The sequence below is a fragment of the Oncorhynchus mykiss genome, chromosome 3 (assembly GCF_013265735.2).
Source record: "Oncorhynchus mykiss isolate Arlee chromosome 3, USDA_OmykA_1.1, whole genome shotgun sequence".
Classification (NCBI taxonomy): domain Eukaryota; kingdom Metazoa; phylum Chordata; class Actinopteri; order Salmoniformes; family Salmonidae; genus Oncorhynchus; species Oncorhynchus mykiss.
This window is the reverse complement of record NC_048567.1, coordinates 35553312-35575569: the sequence shown is the minus strand read 5'-3', so window position 1 is coordinate 35575569 and position 22258 is coordinate 35553312. Positions and strand designations below refer to the sequence as shown.

The window sequence follows — 22258 nt, the reverse complement described above, 5'->3', positions numbered from 1 at the left end:
TGACCCGATACTACTGTACTAAGTCACTTTTCTTGGACACAGGATCAAGGTACATGCAGCTAGGTTATAAGTAGGGCCAAAGAGTTTTTCCTGGTCAGGTCACATGCCCTACTATAAATCAAATCAAATCAAATTTTATTTGTCACATACACATGGTGAGCAGATGTTAATGCGAGTGTAAGCGAAATGCTTGTGCTTCTAGTTCCGACAATGCAGTAATAACCAACAAGTAATCTAACTAACAATTCCAAAACTACTGTCTTATACACAGTGTAAGGGGATAAAGAATATGTACATAAAGATATATGAATGAGTGATGGTACAGAGCATTATAGGCAAGATACAGTAGATGGTATCGAGTACAGTATATACATATGAGATGAGTATGTAAACAATGTTGCATAGTTAAAGTGGCTAGTGATACATGTATTACATAAGGATGCAGTAGATGATAGAGTACAGTATATACGTATACATATGAGATTATGATAATTAACGTTGTGCTGTACAGTGCTTCATGGCAGTGTTTATTGGTCTGTGCCAGCGAACAGTGGCTCAGTATGAGAAGTGACAGGTGAAACAGATCATGAGTCTCTCTCTCTCTCTCTACTAGGAGAGGGTTTAACTGATGCTAGGGTGTGTATCTACAACGTCCAAATATGCACGCACCCAAAAAGGAAACTGATGTATACACGAGCATGATGTGTCACTGTTGCTAGATCCTACCTGGAAGTTCATTGGGTAGGTTGGTCAACCTCGAATTATCACACAAAAACACACACAAGCACCCAACTCCAGACATGGCGGAATACTCACCCTGAGTGGCTATGAAGTGGTTGGATCGATGGTAGCCCTGAAAAAGAGAACAGGGATGACATGCTGAGTAAGCTATCTGTGCCTCAGACAGCGCTTTCCCTCCTTCTCCTCTCTCCCTCCTTCTCCTCTCTCCCTCCCTCTCTTCTAGCACGGATCACCTTTCCTTCTCACTACTGTCCAATTCCCTCAGTAACATCATGTTTCCTGTCATTCCAACACCACTCACAAAAAATCCAGAGAGAATATGGTGTGCCGTCAGACACCCACAGTTTGGTGTGCATGCTAAATAACCCCTCCTAAAAGCACAACTAATTATGACGCCTGAGAAAAAGAGTTCCATCGTATGTCAGGCTTTACCTAAAAGCTGTCATCAACCTCTAAAAGCATGTGCAAATCCCCCCACACAGACGTCACAACAAACATGGTTACGATATTGTTTGGCATTGAGAGAGAGATGAGAGAGAGACTGTAGTCCCAGAGTGATTCAGAACATCCACTTTGCCCATCGAAATTATGCTTTTCAGGATACTACGCTACGTTTAAGTCCCATAAAAATAGCAATTGGATTTCATTATTCAACACAATGCACAAAATAATGCGTTCTCCTTGTATTATCACAGTTGGTTTACTGCTCCAAAATAGAGATTTTTTTTCACGTTTTAGCACATTTTGCACAATTATATACATTTTTGCAATAGTATGTAGAGGAAATTGTACAGTTTTAAAGCAAATTTACTGTAATTCAACACATTTATAATTATAATTTCCTGCAATTCTACACATGTTGCAATAGGATGGTGAGAAATGTTAGCAGTGAGACTGACTAACAAAATCAATGGAGAAAGGTAATTCAACCACGATAACAAGTTTAGATAGCTGGCTGCTAAACTAACTTAACGATCTACAACATTTTAGCTGACATGGGCTAATTGACTTACTATCAGTGACTGAGATAACGAGAATAACTGCTGATGCACAACCTCATTTTGAGTATTTGTGTATTCCACTTTTCTAACTCGCAAGTTGAGACTAGATTTTGTGTGTGTGTGTGTGTGTGTGTGTGTGTGTGTGTGTGTGTGTGTGTGTGTGTGTGTGTGTGTGTGTGTGTGTGTGTGTGTATGGGGAGGGGTATCTAGATACAGTGGAGATGCGGTGCTCAACCAAAAGAGGAAAAAGCAACGTTGAAAAAAAGGGATTCACAAAATATACAGTACTTTCCCATTGTTCCTCAACTGTACTGTATGATATACAATTTTCTAGCTCTGAGTGTCTACTTTTATCCAATGTGAAAAACACCAATTCAGGGCCTCCCGGGTTGCGCAGTGGTCTAGGGCACTGCATTGCAGTGCTAGCTGTGCCACCAGAGACTCTTGGTTCGCGCCCAGGCTCAGTCGCAGCTGGCCGCGACCGGGAGGTCCGTGGGGTGACGCACAATTGGTCTAGCGTCGTCCAGGTTAGGGAGGGTTTGGCCGGTAGGATATCTTTGTCTCATCACACACCAGAGACTCCTTTGGCGGGCAGGGCACAGAGCACGCTGACCAAGGTCGCCAGGTGCACGGTGTTTCCTCCGACACATTGGTGCGGCTGGCTTCCAGGTTGGATGCGCGCTGTGTTAAGAAGCAGTGGGGTTGTGTTTCGGAGGACCTTAGTCTCCCCCGAGCCCGTACGGGAGTTGTAGCGATGAGACAAGATTGTAACTACTAACAATTGGATACCATGAAATTGGGGAGAAAAAGGGGGTAAATAAAAAATAAAAAAACACTAATTCAAATGTTGCTACTTAACCCCGAATCGAGACGGTCGGTCAAATGTATATTCATAGCCACAATGATTGCTCAGATGAAGTTGTACAACTTGAGTGCAGTGAGACAACAGGAGACCATTTATATCAAACAATGTTTATGGGTGACGATGCTGTGAAGAGGCAGAGGGACTACATCACTGTACAGTAGGCTATAAGAAGTAGTTTGTCAACAGAACATAACTCATTGTTACTTCCCCCTAGAAAGACAACCTGGCATCTGTTGTGTCACCCTCAAAAAAAAGTGCAGAAATGCAGGTATACGCATTGAAACGCAAAAGGGATAAGTGTGTAATGGAGATGAATGACTGTCACAGTGAATGGGTGCAGTGAGCCCAACTACCCACGATTCGCTGGGGCCCTGGGCAGCACAATCAGCATGTCCATGGCATTCACGCACCTCAACCAGTCATAGTGGCAACCGTAACCTCCTGATTTTTGACCTCATGTAAGCACAATAAATATAATGACACAGGGACACTTGTCACATGCTGGAGATGACAGGGCATGCCAGTGGGTATAGTGACGATGACACAGCTCTATATGCTTACAGGTCACAAATACAATGGGCCACAAGGCATCTCGTCTTCAGCAGATATGGGAGCTCCTTCAAACGTGCATTCCTCTTTACTTAGTGGTTGTCTTTTATTCAGATATGGTAGAGAAAAGAAAGAGACAAACATCTAAGATTCAACGGCAGATAAAAGGAAAAGAGATGGCAACCCTCAGAGTTTCTTCACTCTGCTGCAATCTGAACATTGTGACACCTTGGAGCAGCTTGCTTTGTGCCAACTCTGAATCCAGGCTCCCAAACACTAGACTGAAGAGTTTGAATTTTGAAGGAGGGATGTACTGCATGGGAAAGAGGGAAAAGAAAGGGATGGCAGACAGAAGAAAGAGCAGTGAAGTACTTACTTCCCTGTTAATCCGAATCTACAGGGTCCAAAGTCGAGTAGGTGGGGAAGGTAGTAGAAAAAGAAGAGAGAAGAGATAGAAGCTAGTTAATGAAAGAAGATTGAGAAATCTAAGGAGTTAAAGGTTGCAGTCAGGAGGAGAACCTGTATAGAGAGGTGTGCTTGTTTACATACAGTATGTGTGTGTGAGACTGAGTGTGTGTTTTGTGTGTGCACGTACATTTGTTCATGCTGCCATGTGTGTGGATTGCTTTGGACGGTCTCCCTATTTAACAAATTAGAGGCTGTCATATAGCATTCACTTGCTGAGTGTGGTGATGGAAAATACTGCACTGTATGTACTACAACACATGACAAACACAGGCAGCTGCCAAGCATGCATATAGCACACACACACACACACACGATGGGTGACAAAGAGATCAAATCAAATGCTAAAGAGAAAAACAATCTGAGAGCTCACTTCTTCAACCTCTGCTTTAACAAACAGAAAACACATTTCAGAGAGAGGCTAAACTTTTCCATGTAACCTCTGGTGAAATAGTAATGGGCTCTCCACAAGTACTCCCCTGTGGCAACGTATTCATCATTCAGGGCCAGGGCTAGCCTTGTCAGGGGCCAACTTGGCACTACAGCAGGCAGCACCCAAGCATTGAGTTGCATGTCTCTAATGATGCTTGGTCTCCCCGTGCCCTGACACTAATTGGCACCCTCACAATGGCAGGAGTCAAAATAGGACAGCATTCTCAAGTGCCCTCTCTATGCTAATGAAGTCCCCTAAAAGCATTTCTCCTGCACAAGTCCACTCGCTCTCTATCTCTCCCGGCTAAATGATGTAAAAAGGAGTGCTTGCACCTTTCCGACGAGGCGTTTTAGACAAGTTTGTCTCTTATGAGGGAATAATGTACATTCATGAGTGTACAGTCCAACAAATGGATGATGCATGTTGCTCTACGGGTGACACATTATAGTTGATGCAGATGGAACCAAGAAGTACAGTGAAGTGAAGGTGAGCAGCCAAAGAGATCATGTCACAGAGCTGCTCCCCATCCATCTAGGGATTGAACAACATCAATCCAGTCTATTCAATTCAGAGGGATTGGGGGATTTTACAAAGGGCTTTACCTCCAGGACTTGGTATAAAATTAATTTATTGTCTATTAATAGCATTGGATAAGGGGTTGTAGAGGTAGTCACCAAACAGACATGACATCTGTCTAGAATGCCAAGAGGTGGAGCCTGGTGTTTCCAGGAACAGGAATAACCTCTCACAGGTAAATCTGGGGTACCGTATTGCTTAAGGCAACACAAAATAGTGTGAAATGGACAGTGGTTATTCAGAAAGGGATAAGTAATGACTTGATGAGTTTCCCAGTATAACACTGTGATTGGAAAGGATTCTGAGCAGAAAGGAAGGTGAGACTTACGTCTATGTAGTTGGCGTTGATGTAGTCAGAGTTGGGGTCTCCCAGGAGTGGGTGGAGCTTGACCCTGTGGCGGTCATCTGGAATGGACACAATGGGAGAATCACATCTTAGCCATGTTTCCAATTACATTACAGTACATCCACATCATATACAGCTCAATTAAAATAACACATCCATATATATTTTTTTTACATTTTATAAAAATACCTATACATAAAATAACACATTTATTGTTGTAACTTGACAAGGAATGCCTACACGCATTTCAAAATTACTTTCAAGCTAAGAAATAAAAGGCGTACAGCCATGTACACCCGGCTCCCGAGTGGCGCAGCGGTCTAACGCACTGCATCTCAGTGCAAGTTCGAATCCAGGCTGTATCACATCCGGCCGTGATTGGGAGTCCCATAGAGCGGCGCACAATCGGCCCAGCGTCATCCGGGTTTGGCCAGGGTAGGCCGTCATTGTAAATAAGAATTTGTTCTTAATAAGTAAAAGGTTAAAGAAAAAAAGAAAAAATATAGACTGATAGACTTGTGGTGTTAGTGTTGGGACATCAGATCTCGTTGAAAAGAAATAAGGACTGTCATATATATTTTGTTTGTTTACAATTACTGTAGCAGAAGTTCTAAAGTGTTGTGAAGAAGAGAACACTGATGTGGTTTACTTGTTTAAGCTTATGTTTTTTCTTACATGGGGGATTGAAATTAACAGGGGTGAAGTGTTAAATTGTGGACACTATATGAATAATTACATTTAATATGAATTGTACTTACCTACAGTACAGTACGATTGCTATTCATGTGTGCATGGTTATTATTGGCATTGACCGTGACCTTTCCCCTTGGATGATGTCATTACCCCGAGTCGGATCTGTACAATGCGACTCTACCACATGTGGGCTGTATCATTTGGCTGTGTTTGTACCGTTTGTACATTTAAATTATATAGATAGAGAGATAGATAGATAGATAGATAGATATCTATCTCTCTATCTATCTATCTTCTTGTTGATCTGGCACTCAGAACATGATTTCACTTTGTTTTCTACGTCCTGATCCATGTTAGGCCACCAGATGTAAGATCTGGCTAAACTTTTCATCCGGGAGATGATTTGTGAATGGCCAGGGGGTGGAATAACCACTCTGGACCGACAGAGTATGCAGCCATCATGCACACTAAGCTCAGTTTTGTGCTTTGCATAAGGTCTCAGTCCATCATCCTCTATGACAGGAGGCCAACCTGGTATCTTTTTACTTGGGCCAGGATAGGATCCCAGTCTGCCCACTATTGGATCCGTTTGTCATTCACAGGTCAGTTTGACAATCTCTACAATCTCTAAATTGTCTCGGGAGGCACTACAGTTGTGGCGGGCATCTCTAGTAGCGGGAGACGGCTGAGCATGTCTGCGTTTGAATTGTCCTTCCCTGCTCTGTACACTATAGTGTATTCTTAAGCTGACAGTGTTAGGGCCCAGCACTGTATCCTTGCTAAAGCCATGGGAGGAATGCATCTTGATTCACTAAATAGGGTCATTAGTGGTTTGTGGTCAGTGCATATGGTGAAATGACAACTATAGCGGTACTGATGAAAGTGTTTCACAGCAAAGACTATTTGCCAGACCTTCCTTGTCTAAATGTGAATAACCCTTCTCAGCACTCGTCAGCGTGCTTGATGCAAATCCAATGGGTTTCTCTGACCTGTCCTCTATCTAAATGAGAGATTACTGCCCTAACGCTATAGGTTGAGGAGTCACATGAAGTGATGATCGCTTTGTCTTGGTCAAAATGAACCAGCAGTTGTGCTGGACTGTAGTAGCGCTTTCACTTCCTTGAAAGCTTTCTCTTGTGCTGGCCCCCACTTCCATTTAGTCTTTGTGGAGCAGCTGATAAAGTGGAGCCAACACTGTTGACAGCTCAGGGAGGAACTTACCATAGTAGTTCACCATGCCCAGGAACGACCTGAGCTCAGACACGTTCTTGGGGTTTGGAGGATCCTTGATTTCCCTGACTTTGTCCTCCATAGGACACAGACCCTACGCTGTTATCTTGTGACCTAGGTATGTCACACTCTGTGCATGGAATGTGCACTTGCTACACTTCAGGCGCAGCTCTGCCTCGGAGAATCTCTTTAACACCTGGTCCAGATGGTGGAGTTGCCACTGTAACCAGGATGTCATCCAGGTACACTGCTACATGAGGGATCCCCTGCAGCAGACTGTCCTTTGTCCTCTGGAAAATGGCTGGACGTCACACTGGAAACCAAGCGGTTGTACCTGAACAAGCCTTTGTGCGTGTTGACTGTGACATACTCTTTTGAGACCTCGTCCAGGAGGAGCTGTTTGAAGGTGTGACCCATGTCAAGCTTTGAGAACGTCCTGCCTCCTGCAAGCGTCATGAACAGGTCCTCCACCTGCAGCAGCGGGTAAGCATCCAGCCTAGAGGCCCAGTTGATGGTGAGTGTGTAGTCCCCACATATACGCACCATGCCGTCACTTTCAGAACGGGAATGATTGGAGCTGCCCAACGGGAGAACTGAATGAGAGTAATGATGTCTATTTGCTGCAGCCGCTCCAACTCATCCTCAACTTTCTCTTTTTTTTAAGGCGTTGTCCTGGGATTGAAAAAGTGAGGCTTGGCCTGAGGATCCGTGAACAGCTTAACTGCAGTGTGCCCAGTTCATCTTTTAAAATCTCAGGGTAATTATGAATGACATCCTTAGTCACTTGGGTGAGAGAAAACACACACCAGTTCAGTTGTATTTTAGTGAGCCAGTCATGCACTAGTAAACTAGGCCCATTCCCTTTCACCACCAGGAGCCGCGCTCTCGCTTGCTGATTGTTGTATGCAATGTCCACATCTAGAGCGCCTAGCAATGTTATGGTCTCCCCGGTGTACGTACGCAGTCTGATCCCTGCCGGTGTGAGGGCTGAAGCCTGTTTTGAGCCCCACATTTCTTTGTAGGTCTCCTCACTGAAACTAGAGGAAGAGGCCCCTGTGTCAACCTCCATCCTCATCTGCTTTCCATCTACCTTCACTGTAGCATAGACAGGCTCTGCGCACAGCCCACTCACATTAAACATGTTGTAGGACCAATGCTCGTCCTACTCTGTGCTCTCTAAGTCGTGCGCTGCTGACTGCAGCTTTTTAGTTGTGAACTTGCCCTGCCCAGTCTGCCCACCCTCTGGCTTGCTCCTAGGACCCCTGCATTTGTTTGCTAAATGTCCCTTTTTGTTGCAATTGTGACAAAGTATCCTTGAATTTAGATGGTTTGCATAATGTGTTCCCCCACATCTGAAGCATTCCACTGCTTTTCCCGTTTTTCCTGCCACCTCTTTTGTCACCTGATGCACTGCACAGCTTCCACTTTCGGCCTTTTGAATATTTTTAGCATTACTTACTAGCGGCCATCTCCATCCCTTGAGATAGTTCCAATAATCTCTTGAAAGCCAGTGTGGCTTCCCCCAGCAAATGGTACTGTCTGCTGTCCTCATTAATGCCACAGACTCATCTGTCACAGAGCACGTCCTCTAACATAGCCCCAAATTCACAATGTTCAGAGAGTTAACATAATTCAGTTAACAAACTGACCTGTTTTCCAAAAATGGCAGTTGAACTTGAACCTATGGACAATCACTGAAGGCTTTGGATTGGGGTGAGTTTTAACGAGAGCCACACAAATAATTTCTCCCGGTCTCCGTGGTGTAGCCAAATTCCTCATTAGCTTGTAGGTTTTAGCCCCACACACACTCAAGAGAATAAAGCGCCGTTTAGCCTCATCTGTAATTCCATTTACCAAGAAAAAGTGTTCCAACCTTTCCACATATTTTGCCCAGTCTTTGTTCTATTCCACAAACTCAGTGATAGTCCCAAACATTGCTATGATAACGACAACTTGTCCTTGATCGTCACCATCGGTGTTTCCCTCCAGCGATGGCTGCTCTCCGTCACTCATCAGCTAGCTAGCAAGCTGACTCCCTCCACTGTTTCTTAGTTAGCTAGCACATTGATACATGCTGATACATGCTGATCAAGATTTATCCTCGTCACCAAAAAGAGTGTAGTAACTTGACAAGGAATGCCTACACACATTTCAAAATTACTTTCCTTTACTTTCAACCTAAGAAATAAAATGTGTACAGACATGTACAAGCGCCACAAATACAGCCAAACGATACAGCCCACTCAACATGTGGTAGAGTCGCATTGAACAGATCCGACTCGGGTGATGACATCATCCAAGGGAAAAGGTCACAGTCAATGCCAATAATATCCATGCACACATGAATAGCAATCATACTATACTGCAGGTAAGTACAATACATATTCAATGTATTATTTCCACAATATAATATATACAGTGCCTTGCGAAAGTATTCGGCCCCCTTGAACTTTGTGACCTTTTGCCACATTTCAGGCTTCAAACATAAAGATATAAAACTGTATTTTTTTGTGAAGAATCAACAACAAGTGGGACACAATCATGAAGTGGAACGACATTTATTGGATATTTCAAACTTTTTTAACAAATCAAAAACTGAAAAATTGGGCGTGCAAAATTATTCAGCCCCTTTACTTACAGTGCAGCAAACTCTCTCCAGAAGTTCAGTGAGGATCTCTGAATGACCCAATGTTGACCTAAATGACTAATGATGATAAATACAATCCACCTGTGTGTAATCAAGTCTCCGTATAAATGCACCTGCACTGTGATAGTCTCAGAGGTCCGTTAAAAGCGCAGAGAGCATCATGAAGAACAAGGAACACACCAGGCAGGTCCGAGATACTGTTGTGAAGAAGTTTAAAGCCGGATTTGGATACAAAAAGATTTCCCAAGCTTTAAACATCCCAAGGAGCACTGTGCAAGCGATAATATTGAAATGGAAGGAGTATCAGACCACTGCAAATCTACCAAGACCTGGCCGTCCCTCTAAACTTTCAGCTCATACAAGGAGAAGACTGATCAGAGATGCAGCCAAGAGGCCCATGATCACTCTGGATGAACTGCAGAGATCTACAGCTGAGGTGGGAGACTCTGTCCATAGGACAACAATCAGTCGTATATTGCACAAATCTGGCCTTTATGGAAGAGTGGCAAGAAGAAAGCCATTTCTTAAAGATATCCATAAAAAGTGTAGTTTAAAGTTTGCCACGAGCCACCTGGGAGACACACCAAACATGTGGAAGAAGGTGCTCTGGTCAGATGAAACCAAAATTGAACTTTTTGGCAACAATGCAAAACGTTATGTTTGGCGTAAAAGCAACACAGCTCATCACCCTGAACACACCATCCCCACTGTCAAACATGGTGGTGGCAGCATCATGGTTTGGGCCTGCTTTTCTTCAGCAGGGACAGGGAAGATGGTTAAAATTGATGGGAAGATGGATGGAGCCAAATACAGGACCATTCTGGAAGAAAACCTGATGGAGTCTGCAAAAGACCTGAGACTGGGACGGAGATTTGTCTTCCAACAAGACAATGATCCAAAACATAAAGCAAAATCTACAATGGAATGGTTCAACAATTAACATATCCAGATGTTAGAATGGCCAAGTCAAAGTCCAGACCTGAATCCAATCGAGAACCTGTGGAAAGAACTGAAAACTGCTGTTCACAAATGCTCTCCATCCAACCTCACTGAGCTCGAGCTGTTTTGCAAGGAGGAATGGGAAAAAATGTCAGTCTCTCGATGTGCAAAACTGATAGAGACATACCCCAAGCGACTTACAGCTGTAATCGCAGCAAAAGGTGGCGCTACAAAGTATTAACTTAAGGGGGCTGAATAATTTTGCACGCCCAATTTTTCAGTTTTTGATTTGTTAAAAAAGTTTGAAATATCCAATAAATGTCGTTCCACTTCATGATTGGGCCGAATACTTTCGCAAGGCACTGTACATATAAACACAACATGAAACAATTTCAAAGCCTTTACTGAGTTCATATATGGAAATCAGTCAATTGCAATGAATTCATTGGGCCCTAATCTATGGATTTCACATGACTGGGAATACAGATATGCATCTGTTGGTCAGAGATACCTTAAAAGAAATGTAGGGCCGTGGATCAGAAAACCAGTCAGTATCTGGTGTGACCACCATTTGCCTGTTACAATGCAACACATCTCTTTCGCATAGAGTTGATCAGGCTGTTGAATGTGGCCTGGGGAATGTTGTCCCACCCCTCTTCAATGGCTGTGCGAAGTTACTGGTTATTGGCGGGAACTGGAAGAGGATGTCCTACACGTCAATCCAGAGCATCCCAAACATGCTCAATGGGAAGACATGTCTAGTGAGTATGCAGGCCATGGAAGAACTGGGACATTTTCAGCTTCCAGGAATTCTGTACAGATCCTTGCGAAATGGAGCCATACAATATCATGCTGAAACATTAAGTGATGGGGGTGGATGAATGGCATGACAAATAGGGCTCAGGATCTTGTCACGGTATCTCTGAGCATTCAAATTGTGATTGATAAAATGCAAGTGTGTTCATTTTCCATAATGTATGCACGCCCATACCATAACCCAACCACCTCCATCGGGCACACGCTGTCTGCCATCTTCCCGGGACAGTTGAAACCAGGCTTCATCCGTGAAGAGGACACTTCTCCAGCGTGCCAGTGGCCATCGAAGGTGAGCATTTGCCTTCTCTAAAATTCTCTAAAATGATGTTGGAGGCAGCCAATAGTAGAGAAATTAACATTCAATTCTCTGGAAACAGCTCGGTGGCTATTCCTGCAGTTAGCATGCCAATTGCACCCTCCCTTAAAACTTGAGACAACTGTGGCATTGTGGTGTGTGACAAAACTGCACATTTTAGAGTGGCCTTTTATTGTCCCCAGCACATGGTACACCTGTGTAATGATCATGCTGTTTAATCAGATTCTTGATATGCCACACCTGTCAGGTGGATGGATTATCTTGGCAAAGGAGAAATGCTCACTAATAGGGATGTAAACAAATTTTTGCACAACATTCGAGAGAAATAAGCTTGTTTTGCCATAATTTATTTCAGCTCATGTCAACATGGGACCAACACTAAGGAAATCAGTCAATGGAAATACGTAAATTAGGCCCTAGTCTATGGATTTGTCACACCCTGATCTGTTTCACCTGTCTTTGTGCTCGTCTCCGCCCCCCTCCAGGTGTCGCCCATCTTCCCCATTATCCCCAGTGTATTTATATATGTATTCTGTTTGTCTGTTGCCAGTTCTATTTGTTTCGTCAAACCTACCAGCAGGTTTCCCCATGCTCCTGTCTTTCTCTAGTTCTCACGGTTTTGACCATTCTGCCTGCCTTGACCCTGACTGCCGTTCCGTACCTTGTCACACCGCCCTGGATTACTGACCTCTGCCTGCCCTGACCCTGAGCCTGGCTGCCGTTCTGGACCTTTCGGACTCTGCTCTGGATTACTGACCTCTGCCCACCCTTGACCTGTAGTTTGCCTGCCCCCCCCTATTTTTTTTATAAACTTTTGTTACTATCTGCATCTGGGTCTTCTCCTGAGCCTTGACAGATTTTACATGATTGGGAATACAGATATTCTTCTGTTGGTCACAGATAGGGCTGTTGCGACAATGACCGCAGTAAAACTCCATGTGACCGTTCAGTCACGGTAATCTCCTTTAATGCACTCTGGATATGCTTTGGTAGTACCCAACTTGCTAACTACCATCAGGTCCTAATGGCCTGGTACTCAGGGCACTATTTTCCCTCTAACTACTCTGAAATAAAAGCAAATGCAATTGAAAATCACAAACACTTATCATCAAAACAGTATACCTATACTTTTAAAACTCAGCTAAAGAAGTCCAACAGCAGGTTGAATCTGAGCGGAAAACATTGTTGTGGATGTTGTTTCAAAGCCTAACACCATGTAATGGACTGCACTTTCTAAGGTGATGATTAATTCAAACCACCATTTGAATATTAGAGCTTATGCAACTGTTTAAGGCCAAGCCAAGCCTGGTTACCTTGTGCTACGCTCCAAAATATCTATCCATGAGTCTGGGAGAGAATGTATAGCCCTAGGCGATACTGTTGGTTCATTGATTATGCAGGGCAGCTAACAGTTAGCCTACAATCAGCGAATTTGGATTTGAATAGTCTAGTAATAAATAGGGGATTTTTTATAATTTAAATAATTTAATTGGGTGACATTACATTTATCTATACAGCATGTCTCACGTTTTCATCCACTTCTCTTTCCATTATTCCTTTTTCGAGTACACAGACGGCCTGTCAACGGTTTAGTGAAATATGTTTTGCTGCGAAAACATGTTACTATCAATGTTCCCAAACAAATTTCACACCCAAATTAAGCACTGGGTAGCTGCAAGAACAAGGTTGGAGAGCCCATGGCATACATAGTTTTGGCAGAAAATCACCAGTCAGGAAGCGAGAGTATGCTCCTCAAACAGTGGTTAATGCGTGGAATAAAATAAGTGTTCTTAAATGTATTTCTCAAAGCACATGCTCCGCTATAAAACTGAAGTATCCGTTTGGGAAAGGGCGGCCTCAATTCGCTAATCGAGTGCATAGAGGACATGTCATTTTTCACCCCACCCTATTCCTGCCCATTTGATAATGGGCAATTCTAAATCAAAACTAGTTTTGCATATTAATAAAGACAAAATTACATTGAGAATATAGTCTGATGAGTGAAAATAAGATTAATTGATGAGAGAACAACTGTGCAGAATGAGGCAAGCAACAGAGCGCAAGCTTTTTTTGGTACTTTCTCAAATAGTGAATAGCCTATAGTCGCACCATGCAGGTCATAAATGTTTTGATTTCTAAAACATTCTAAGGTGTGTCTCATTCACAAATAAAGTTGACAAATAACTAAATCTAGTATATAGGAAATTATCACTTTTACGCTCAACATAGCCACTTCACACGCACAGTCGCTCCGTATTGGAAAAAATATCCTTTCCATTTTATTCAGCTAAGTTTGATCATATTCTTCTTACAATAAAATCATGTCAAATAAAATAATGGCACGGGACATAGGCATATCTTCTCAGCTAAATGAACAAGTCTACAGCATATGGCATGGAAGATAGCCAAACAACATAGGCCTACAGTAAGCCAACTCATATTCTGTTCATCTGAAATACATTTTCTTTATATAATAATGTTTCTTTAGACCTGACTAAAATCAAAACTATGAAATAACACATATGGAATCATATAGTAACCCCCAAAAAGTGTTTAATAAATATTTTGAGGTTCTTCAAAGTAGGCAACGTTTGCCTTGATGACAGCTTTGCACACCTGGAATGCATTTCAATTAACAGGTGTGCCTTGGTAAAAGTTACTTTGTGGAATTTCTTTCCTTAATGCGTTTGAGCCAATCAGTTGTGTTGTGACAATGTAGGGGTGGTATACAGAAGAGAGCCCTATTTGGTAAAAGACCAAGTCCATATTATTGCAAGAACAGCTCAAATAAGCAAAGAGAAATGACAGTCCATCATTGCTTTAAGACATGAAGATCAGAACTTTGAACGTTTCTTCAAGTGCAGTCGCAAAAAAACATCAAACTCTATGATGAAACTGGCTCTCGTGAGGACCGCCACAGGAAAGGAAGACCCAGAGTTACCTCTGCTGCAGAGGATACATTCATTAGAGTTACCAGCCTCAGAAATTGCAGCCCAAATAAATGCATCGCAGAGTTCAAGTAACAGACACATCTCAACATCAACTGTTCAGAGGAGACTGTGTGAATCAGGCCTTCATGGTCAAATTGCTGCAAAGACACAACTACTAAAGGACACCAATAAGAGGATGAGACTTCCGAGTAATGGATATTAGACTGGTGGAAATCTGTCCTTTGATCTGATGAGAACATATTTGAGATTTTTGTTTCCTATCGCTGTGAGACGCAGAGAAGGTGAACGGATGATCTCCTCATGTGTGGTACCCACCGTGAAGCATGGAGGAGCAGGTGTGATGTGTGTGGGGGCTTTGCTGGTGACACTGTCTGTGATTTATTTCAAATTCAAGGCATGGCTACCACCGCACTCGGCAGCGATACGCAATTTGCGATTAGTGGGACTATCATTGGTTTTTCAACAGGACAATGACCCAACACGCCTCCAGGCAGTGGAAGAGCTATTTGACCAAGAAGGAGAGTGATGGTGTGCTGCATCAGATGACCTGGCCTCCATAATCACACGACCTCAACCAAATTGAGATGGTTTGGGATGAGTTGGACGGCAGAGTGAAGGAAAAGCAGCCAACAAGTGCTTAGCATTTGTGGGAACTCCTTCAAGACGGTTGGAAACGCATTCTAGGTGAAGGTGGCTGAGAAACTGCCAAGAGTGTGTAAAGCTGTCATCAAGGCAAAGTTATTTTGAAGAATCTCAAATATAAAATATATTTTTTATTTAACACATTTTTTGTTACTACATGATTCCATGTGTGTTATTTCATAGTTTTGATGTCTTCACTATTATTCTAAAATGTAGAAAATAGGGAAAAATAAGGAAAACCCTTGAATGAGTAGGTGTGTCCAAACTTTTGACTGGTCCTGTATATAAACACAAAAAGAAACTTCCAATTTTCAGGACCCTGTCTTTCAAAGATAATTCGTAAAAATCAAAATAACTTCACAGATCTTCATTGTAAAGGGTTTAAACACTGTTTCCTATGCTTGTTCAATGAACCATAAACAATTAATGAACATCGTTAAGACACTAACAGCTTAGAGACGGTAGGCAATTAAGCTCACAGTTATGAAAACTCAGGACACTAAAGAGGCCTTTCCACTGACTCTGAAAAACACCAAAAGATAGATGCCCAGGGCCTGAGCTCATCTGCGTTAACGTGCCTTAGGCATATTGCGAGGAGGCATGAGGACTGCAGATGTGGCCAGGGCAATAAATTGCAATGTCCGTACTGTGACGGACAGCTGATCGTCCTCACAGTGGCAGACCACGTGTAACAATACCTGCACAGGATCGGTATATCGGAACATCACATCTGCGGGACAGGAACAGGATGGCAACAACAACTGCCCGAGTTACACCAGAAACGCACAATCCCTCCATCAGTGCACAGACTGTCTACAATAGGCCGAGAGAGGCTGGACTGAGGGCATGTAGGCCTGTTGTAGGTCCTCACCAGACATCACCAGCAACATCACCACCTATGGGCACAAACCCATCGTCACTGGACCAGACAGGACTGGCAAAAAGTGCTCTTCACTGACAAGTCGCGGTTTTGTCTGACCAGGGGTGATGGTCGGATTCGCGCTCATCGTCGAATGAATGAGCATTACACCGAGGCCTGTACTCTGGAGCGGGATCGATTTGGAGGTTTCCGTCATTGTCTTGGGCGGTGTGTCACAGCATCATCGGACTGAGCTCGTTGTCATTGCAGGCAATCTCAACGCTGTGTGTTACAAGGAAGACATCCTCCTCCCTCATGTGGTACACATCCTGCAGGCTCATCCTGATATGACCCTCCAGCATGACAATGTCACCAGCCATACTGCTCGTTCTGTGTGTGATTTCCTGCAAGACAGGAATGTCGGTGTTCTGCCATGGCCAGAGAAGAGCCCGGATCTCAATCCCATTGAGCACGTCTGGGACCTGTTGGAACGGAGGGTGAGGGCTAGGGCCATTCCCCCAGAAATGTCTGGGAACTTGCAGGTGGAAGAGTGTCCAGCAAGAACTTGCAAATCGGGTGGCCACACCAGATACTGACCGTTTGATTTTGACCCCCCCTTTGTTCAGAGACACATTTTTCCATTTGTGTTAGTCACATGTCTGTGGAACTTGTTCAGTTTATGTCTCAGTTGTTGAATCTTGTTATGTTCATACAAATATTTACACATGTTGAGTTTGCTGAAAATAAACACAGTTGACAGTGAGAGGTTGTTTCTTTTTTTGCTGATAATATGCATCTTTAGCTCAGGTTCTTCCACTAAGGTAAATATATATATTTTACATGGAAGACCTGGCCAAAAGATCCCACATATCAATAATTACATGGCAAAAGAATAGAACACATATTTGTGATTGACAATATTGCTTACGGTGATCAGTGCTTTCGTCACAAGAGGGCTGGCATGTCCATGATGACTTACATCCCATCAACGTGTCATGCCTCCCTTTAGTTTTGTCCTTCTTTTTGGTGCAGTCCCAGCCATCAAAGAAGCTCTGTCGAGGTTTAGGGAAGTACATGTTAATGATACTGTTACCAATACCACTCTTCCCCTATCGTGTCAAACATATTTACAATGTGTCTCTTCTAAACCATTATATCTGCAGTTGTCAGTTGTGTTTGAGTGAAGTAAGGGGGAAATAGAAAATGAGTGGGTATAATTGCAGCAATATCTGTCAAGTAGTGAGCCAATACATACATCATGATGCTGTAGTGCTTTTCAAAGACCATTCGGACTAACTGATAATACCTGTTCACGTTAACTGATAATGCCGAACGTGTGGAAGAGCCTTTGCTACAGGGAGGGGTTGAGGGCCCTTGGAGTGTGGTGTCAGGAAAACAACCTCACACTCAACGTCATCAAAACAAAGGAGATGATCGTGGACTTCAGGAAAGAGCAGAGGGAGCAACCCCCTATCCACATCGACGGGCCAGTAGTGCAGAAGGTGGAACGTTTTAAGTTCCTTGGCGTACACATCACTGACAAACTGAAATGGTCCACTCACACAGACAGCGTGGTGAAGAAGGCGCAACAGCGCCTCTTCAACCTCCAGAGGCTGAAGAAATTTGGCTTGTCACCAAAAACTTTTACAGATGCACAATCGAGAGCATCCTGTCGGGGTGTATCACCGCCTGGTACGGCAACTGCTCTGCCCACAACCGCAAAGCTCTCCAGAGTGTAGTGCACAACGCATCACCGGGGGCAAACTACCTGCCCTCCAAGACACCTTCACCACCCGATGTCACAGGAAGGCCAAAAATATCCTCAAGAACAACATCCACCCGAGCCACTGCCTGTTCACTCCGCTATCATCCAGAAGGAGAGTACAGGTCAGTACAGGTGCATCAAAGCCAGGACCGAGAGACTGAAAAACAGATTCCATCTCAAGGCCATCAGACTGTTAAACAGCCATCACTAACATTGAGTGCCTGCCACCAACATACTGACTCAAATCTCTAGCCACTTTAATAATAAAAAATTGGATGTAATAAATGTATCACTGGTCACTTTAAACAGTGCCACTTGATATAATGTTTACATACCCCACATTACTCATATGTATATATTGTACTCTATACCATCTACTGCATCCTGCCTATGCCGTTCGGCCATCGCTCATCCATATATTTATGTACATATTCTTATTAATTCCTTTACACTTGTGTGTATAAGGTAGTTGTTGTGAAATTGTTAGATAACTTGTTAGATATTACTGCATGGTCGGAACTAGAAGCAAAAGCATTTCGCTACACTCGCCTTAACATCTGCTAACCATATGCATGTGACCAGCAAAATTTGATTTGATTTTCTCTCTCTGTGTGTGAACATGACGCTCTCTAGTGAATCCCATACATTCTGGCTAGTCACGGCTCCATGCACAACTCTGTTCCAACAAGTTCCTCTCATCAACATGCTTCACTATCGCCATCCCATGACATTCCGGACTCAAGGACAACCCCAGCAGTGGGATCCAGCTCTATTATGCTCTCATCAGCTACTCCTCTCCCCTAGTATGTGGGGCCAAGTCCCCGCCCACACACACCTGTGGTTGTTCAGCCACCAGAGGGGACTGTGGGTGAATCCAAGCCTGCATGCTGAGCAGGGGATTACAACCCCACTGCTCCCCACAGAGAGAGAGAGTAACCACCCAAACCCTGTCTAGGGGGGGTGTTGCAGGGAGGGGTTAATTGGTTCTGAGGATCACACAAAAAATTAAGAGAAAACTCGAATGAAAGACAAAGACGAGACACAGTGAAGAACAGTCTGAGCCGTTACATAACTGTGTCATGAATAATTTTGCTGCAGTGGTTTCAAATTATCGCTGTCTTTTTTTCTCCCCCAGTGCAATATCACTATGTCAACCATCCCACCGGTGTTGACTACGTTCCTTTTTCCTAATCATAATGACAGTATAAGTCAACATCCTGAAGACACAATTCAAAAACCTTGGCTGTGATCGGTGAAAACAGTTCTTGTTGTGTTTACTTCATTCCACACACAAACCTTCTCTACTGTATCTAGACATACAATAAATCGATCGATTATGCCTTTCAAGCTTTGCCTCAAGGTGATGCCCTGTACAGCATAGTGAATGCCTCAGTTCTCTACATCTTAGTGTTTACCTGCAAGTAACTGCAGTGGGAATACAGGTCCACCCACAGCTCAGACATGCCAGTCCCTTCCAACGCACTGCAGATAGCTGATCAATATCTCTGAATGTCCTACATTGGCATTCCACTGGGAAATAAAGCCTAGGCGGTCAGGAGAGCACGATAGTCCTCATTGTTTTCAATTGTAATGGAGAGAGACATAGATAGAGAAAATACAGGGAGCTGAATATAGATTTTTGTTGTGGAGAGTTTTGCCTGTGGGGGACAGTTTAATGAGTCTACAAGCGGAGTTCCAGAACCAGAAGAGCAAGCATGTAGCCAGGGAGAAATTGGGGAGTGAGATATTTTCTATCTTTTCCTTGACATGTGACAGGGAAACCACAGGCAACAGACAGGGATGTAGCTCACCCCAGAGTCTGCTGTTGACTGGAGAAGTACCCCACTGGGGACAACTGTTTCAGGGCTGTTTGCCCTCCAAAATGTGGCCCGACGCATCCAGAGAGCCATGGAAATCAGCCGTTACAGAGGTACTGGAATAATAAGTGGGTTCAGTTCTGCTTCTCTCCCAAAACAAAAACATTTCCCTCTCTACCTACGGTAAAGTACAGATTCAATTCCACAGTCTGAATGTCAAAATATTTTATTTTATTTATTTAACTAGGCAAGTCAGTTAAGAACAAATTCTTATTTACAATAACGGCCTACCCAGGCCAAACTCCCCTATCCAGGACGATGCTGAGCCAATTGTGCACCGCCCTATGGGAGTCCCGATCACGGCTGGTTGTGATACAGCCCAGGATCAAAACAGGGTCTGTAGTGGCGCCTCTAGCACTGTGATGCAGTGCCTTAGACCGCTGCACCACTTGGGAGCCCTCAGGAGATAAGTGAACCAAGCGAGACTCTCCTTAACACACACTCCCTGATGCATAAAGAAGTTTGGAACAGAGCCTATAAGTCCCCCAAGGCTTCTCTCCTTAATTGTAGGCAATGATTTCACAAAATGTCTCCCTCGTTGTGCCATGCACCACTTAAGAACACTTTCAACTTGGTGGCATCCTATACATCACACCACAGCCACTTAGCAGTGGTGAAGCCCAAAAGCCTCTATTTAGAATTGTCCTCCAACCAGAGTACAGAGGATCTTCTTTTATCATTGTGGTACTGGAGGACAGCCAGGGGTTGGGAGCCACCGAGCCCCCGATGCTGAGGCAATTGGCGGTCACTGGGCTGGGGAACAAAGGGCCTCCTGGTCTGGAGAACACCTGGGGATTAGGGGGCTTCATCAGCTACACTGCTACAGCAACTCTGACAGAGGGGCTATCTGAGCTCCAGACAATGATGATTTAATAGTCTCACAGTCAACTTGGTCCAAGAAGTTTATTTTAACCCTGATCATACATTTCTGCAGTCTGTAAGAACTGGGATGTGAGTGATAACTTCACACAATCTGACTATTAACTATTAACTATCTACAATTTTGACTTGTAAATTATGAAAATTTCTACATTTTAAAACCCTAAACAGTGTATGATGACATGACTACAAACTTCTATTTTGTCACACCTTCCCCAGCAATACACCCTTATACCATCCAAATGCACATCAGCCACAACCATGCACATCAGCCACAACCCATACTGCCTACCTCATACTCCTGTTTGAAGCCGTAGCCCTCTGCAGTTTTCATCTGGTTGATGTGTTGGAGAAGGTCGGCCACGCGCACAGCAGGGTGGAGCTGACCAGTGTGGTAGGGTGAGCCCTTACGCCCACACTGGCGTCGCGGCGAACCCCCCAGAAGACTACTGGACTCGTTCACTGAGCTACGCTGCTCACCTGTGAGAGGAGGACAAAGGAAGGGGGCACCGTTAGGCATAGAGCTACACACAAAAGGTGGTATAGCCTGTTTTAGAGAGATGTAATGATCGAATATTGTAAGAGCTTTCATTGTCTGCTTATGTGCCCCCGTTATTTATCCTACGGTTCTGACTTGATGTACAGGGAGAATACTGTAAGAACAGCCCATGACCTGAATTATGTCGCTCTGTCAATTTAAAAAATGCTGAACAAATAGGCGACATATTAAGCTACATCCGTTTCAGCTTGCTCATGTCCTAATCCAAATTACAGCATGCCTCTTAACTGCTTATCGTCGTATATGCCATTGCCATAATTAATATTAGCATCTTATTAATAATTTTAGGCAATGTTAATTGCTTTTTACATTGTGTGTTATAATTAGCTAGGCTGATGGTAAGTTACAGACCCAACAACATTATATAATAGTATCCCCTCCTTGACAGTCTCTTTTGTTCAACAAAAAGTTCAGTAATAGACCAATGTAATTCCAGTTCATATTGCGAGGGTTGTTTTGTTTGCACAATGCGCTGTCAGTGCGTCTGTATATTGTCTATAAAAGTGGATCCTCATGATTGAATTGTCCTTCCCTTTTAGACCACATACTAGGCCTATTAAAACACTTCAAATTGTAGACTAACAGCTGAGTCTGGGTCTCTCTCTTTCTGTGGTGACTTAAAGAAGAGTAAAGTTAAGGCCTCAACATCTTGCGGAATTTATCTGAACTATATAAGAACAAACATTGTGAATTTACTGAACATAAATGTAATAATGTTTGAGTGTTGTTCCAAAGGGAAAACTAATGTCGACATTCATTATTATTGAGAGAGAATGTGGTTCTTATCAAGTTACACAAATCAACAAGGAGTCAATAGAAACCATATTTATTTAATCAAGTCAGCCATAAGCTCCACTCTCGGGACAGCTTTAAGTGGACCCTAAACTTCTGTGGGCACCGTTTGCATTGTTTAGAGAAAAAAATGGGTTGTTTGACATGCTAAAACGCCACTGCATAGGCTATAGGTATATAGAAAAATGAATGTGTCAGATTGGACCCAGCTATTGTATGTATTATTTAAGTTGCTGACAGTAAAGTGAGATTAGTTTGTTATATATGATTGTTTGGGTAGTAATATTTGATTGAGATGACACCATCCAGTCTCTCTT

General features: G+C 43.4%; 1 protein-coding gene across 8 annotated transcripts in view; it reads right to left on the bottom strand.

Moving 5' to 3' along the window:
* ptprub (protein tyrosine phosphatase receptor type Ub) overlaps window positions 1-22258 on the bottom strand; it is a 353002-nt gene that overhangs the window by 35527 nt on the left and 295217 nt on the right. For 5 of the 8 annotated variants that reach the window (XM_036973950.1, XM_036973953.1, XM_036973956.1 and 2 more), the window contains 4 exons: window positions 20883-21070; window positions 16998-17121; window positions 4959-5035; window positions 817-853 (listed from right to left, as the gene is read on the bottom strand). In XM_036973950.1, the coding sequence (XP_036829845.1) occupies window positions 817-853; window positions 4959-5035; window positions 16998-17121; window positions 20883-21070 (426 nt within the window). Of the gene's footprint in view, window positions 1-816; window positions 854-3532; window positions 3551-4958; window positions 5036-16997; window positions 17122-20882; window positions 21071-22258 lie in introns of all 8 variants that reach the window. The other 3 variants (XM_036973945.1, XM_036973954.1, XM_036973946.1) reach the window with 1 other exon arrangement.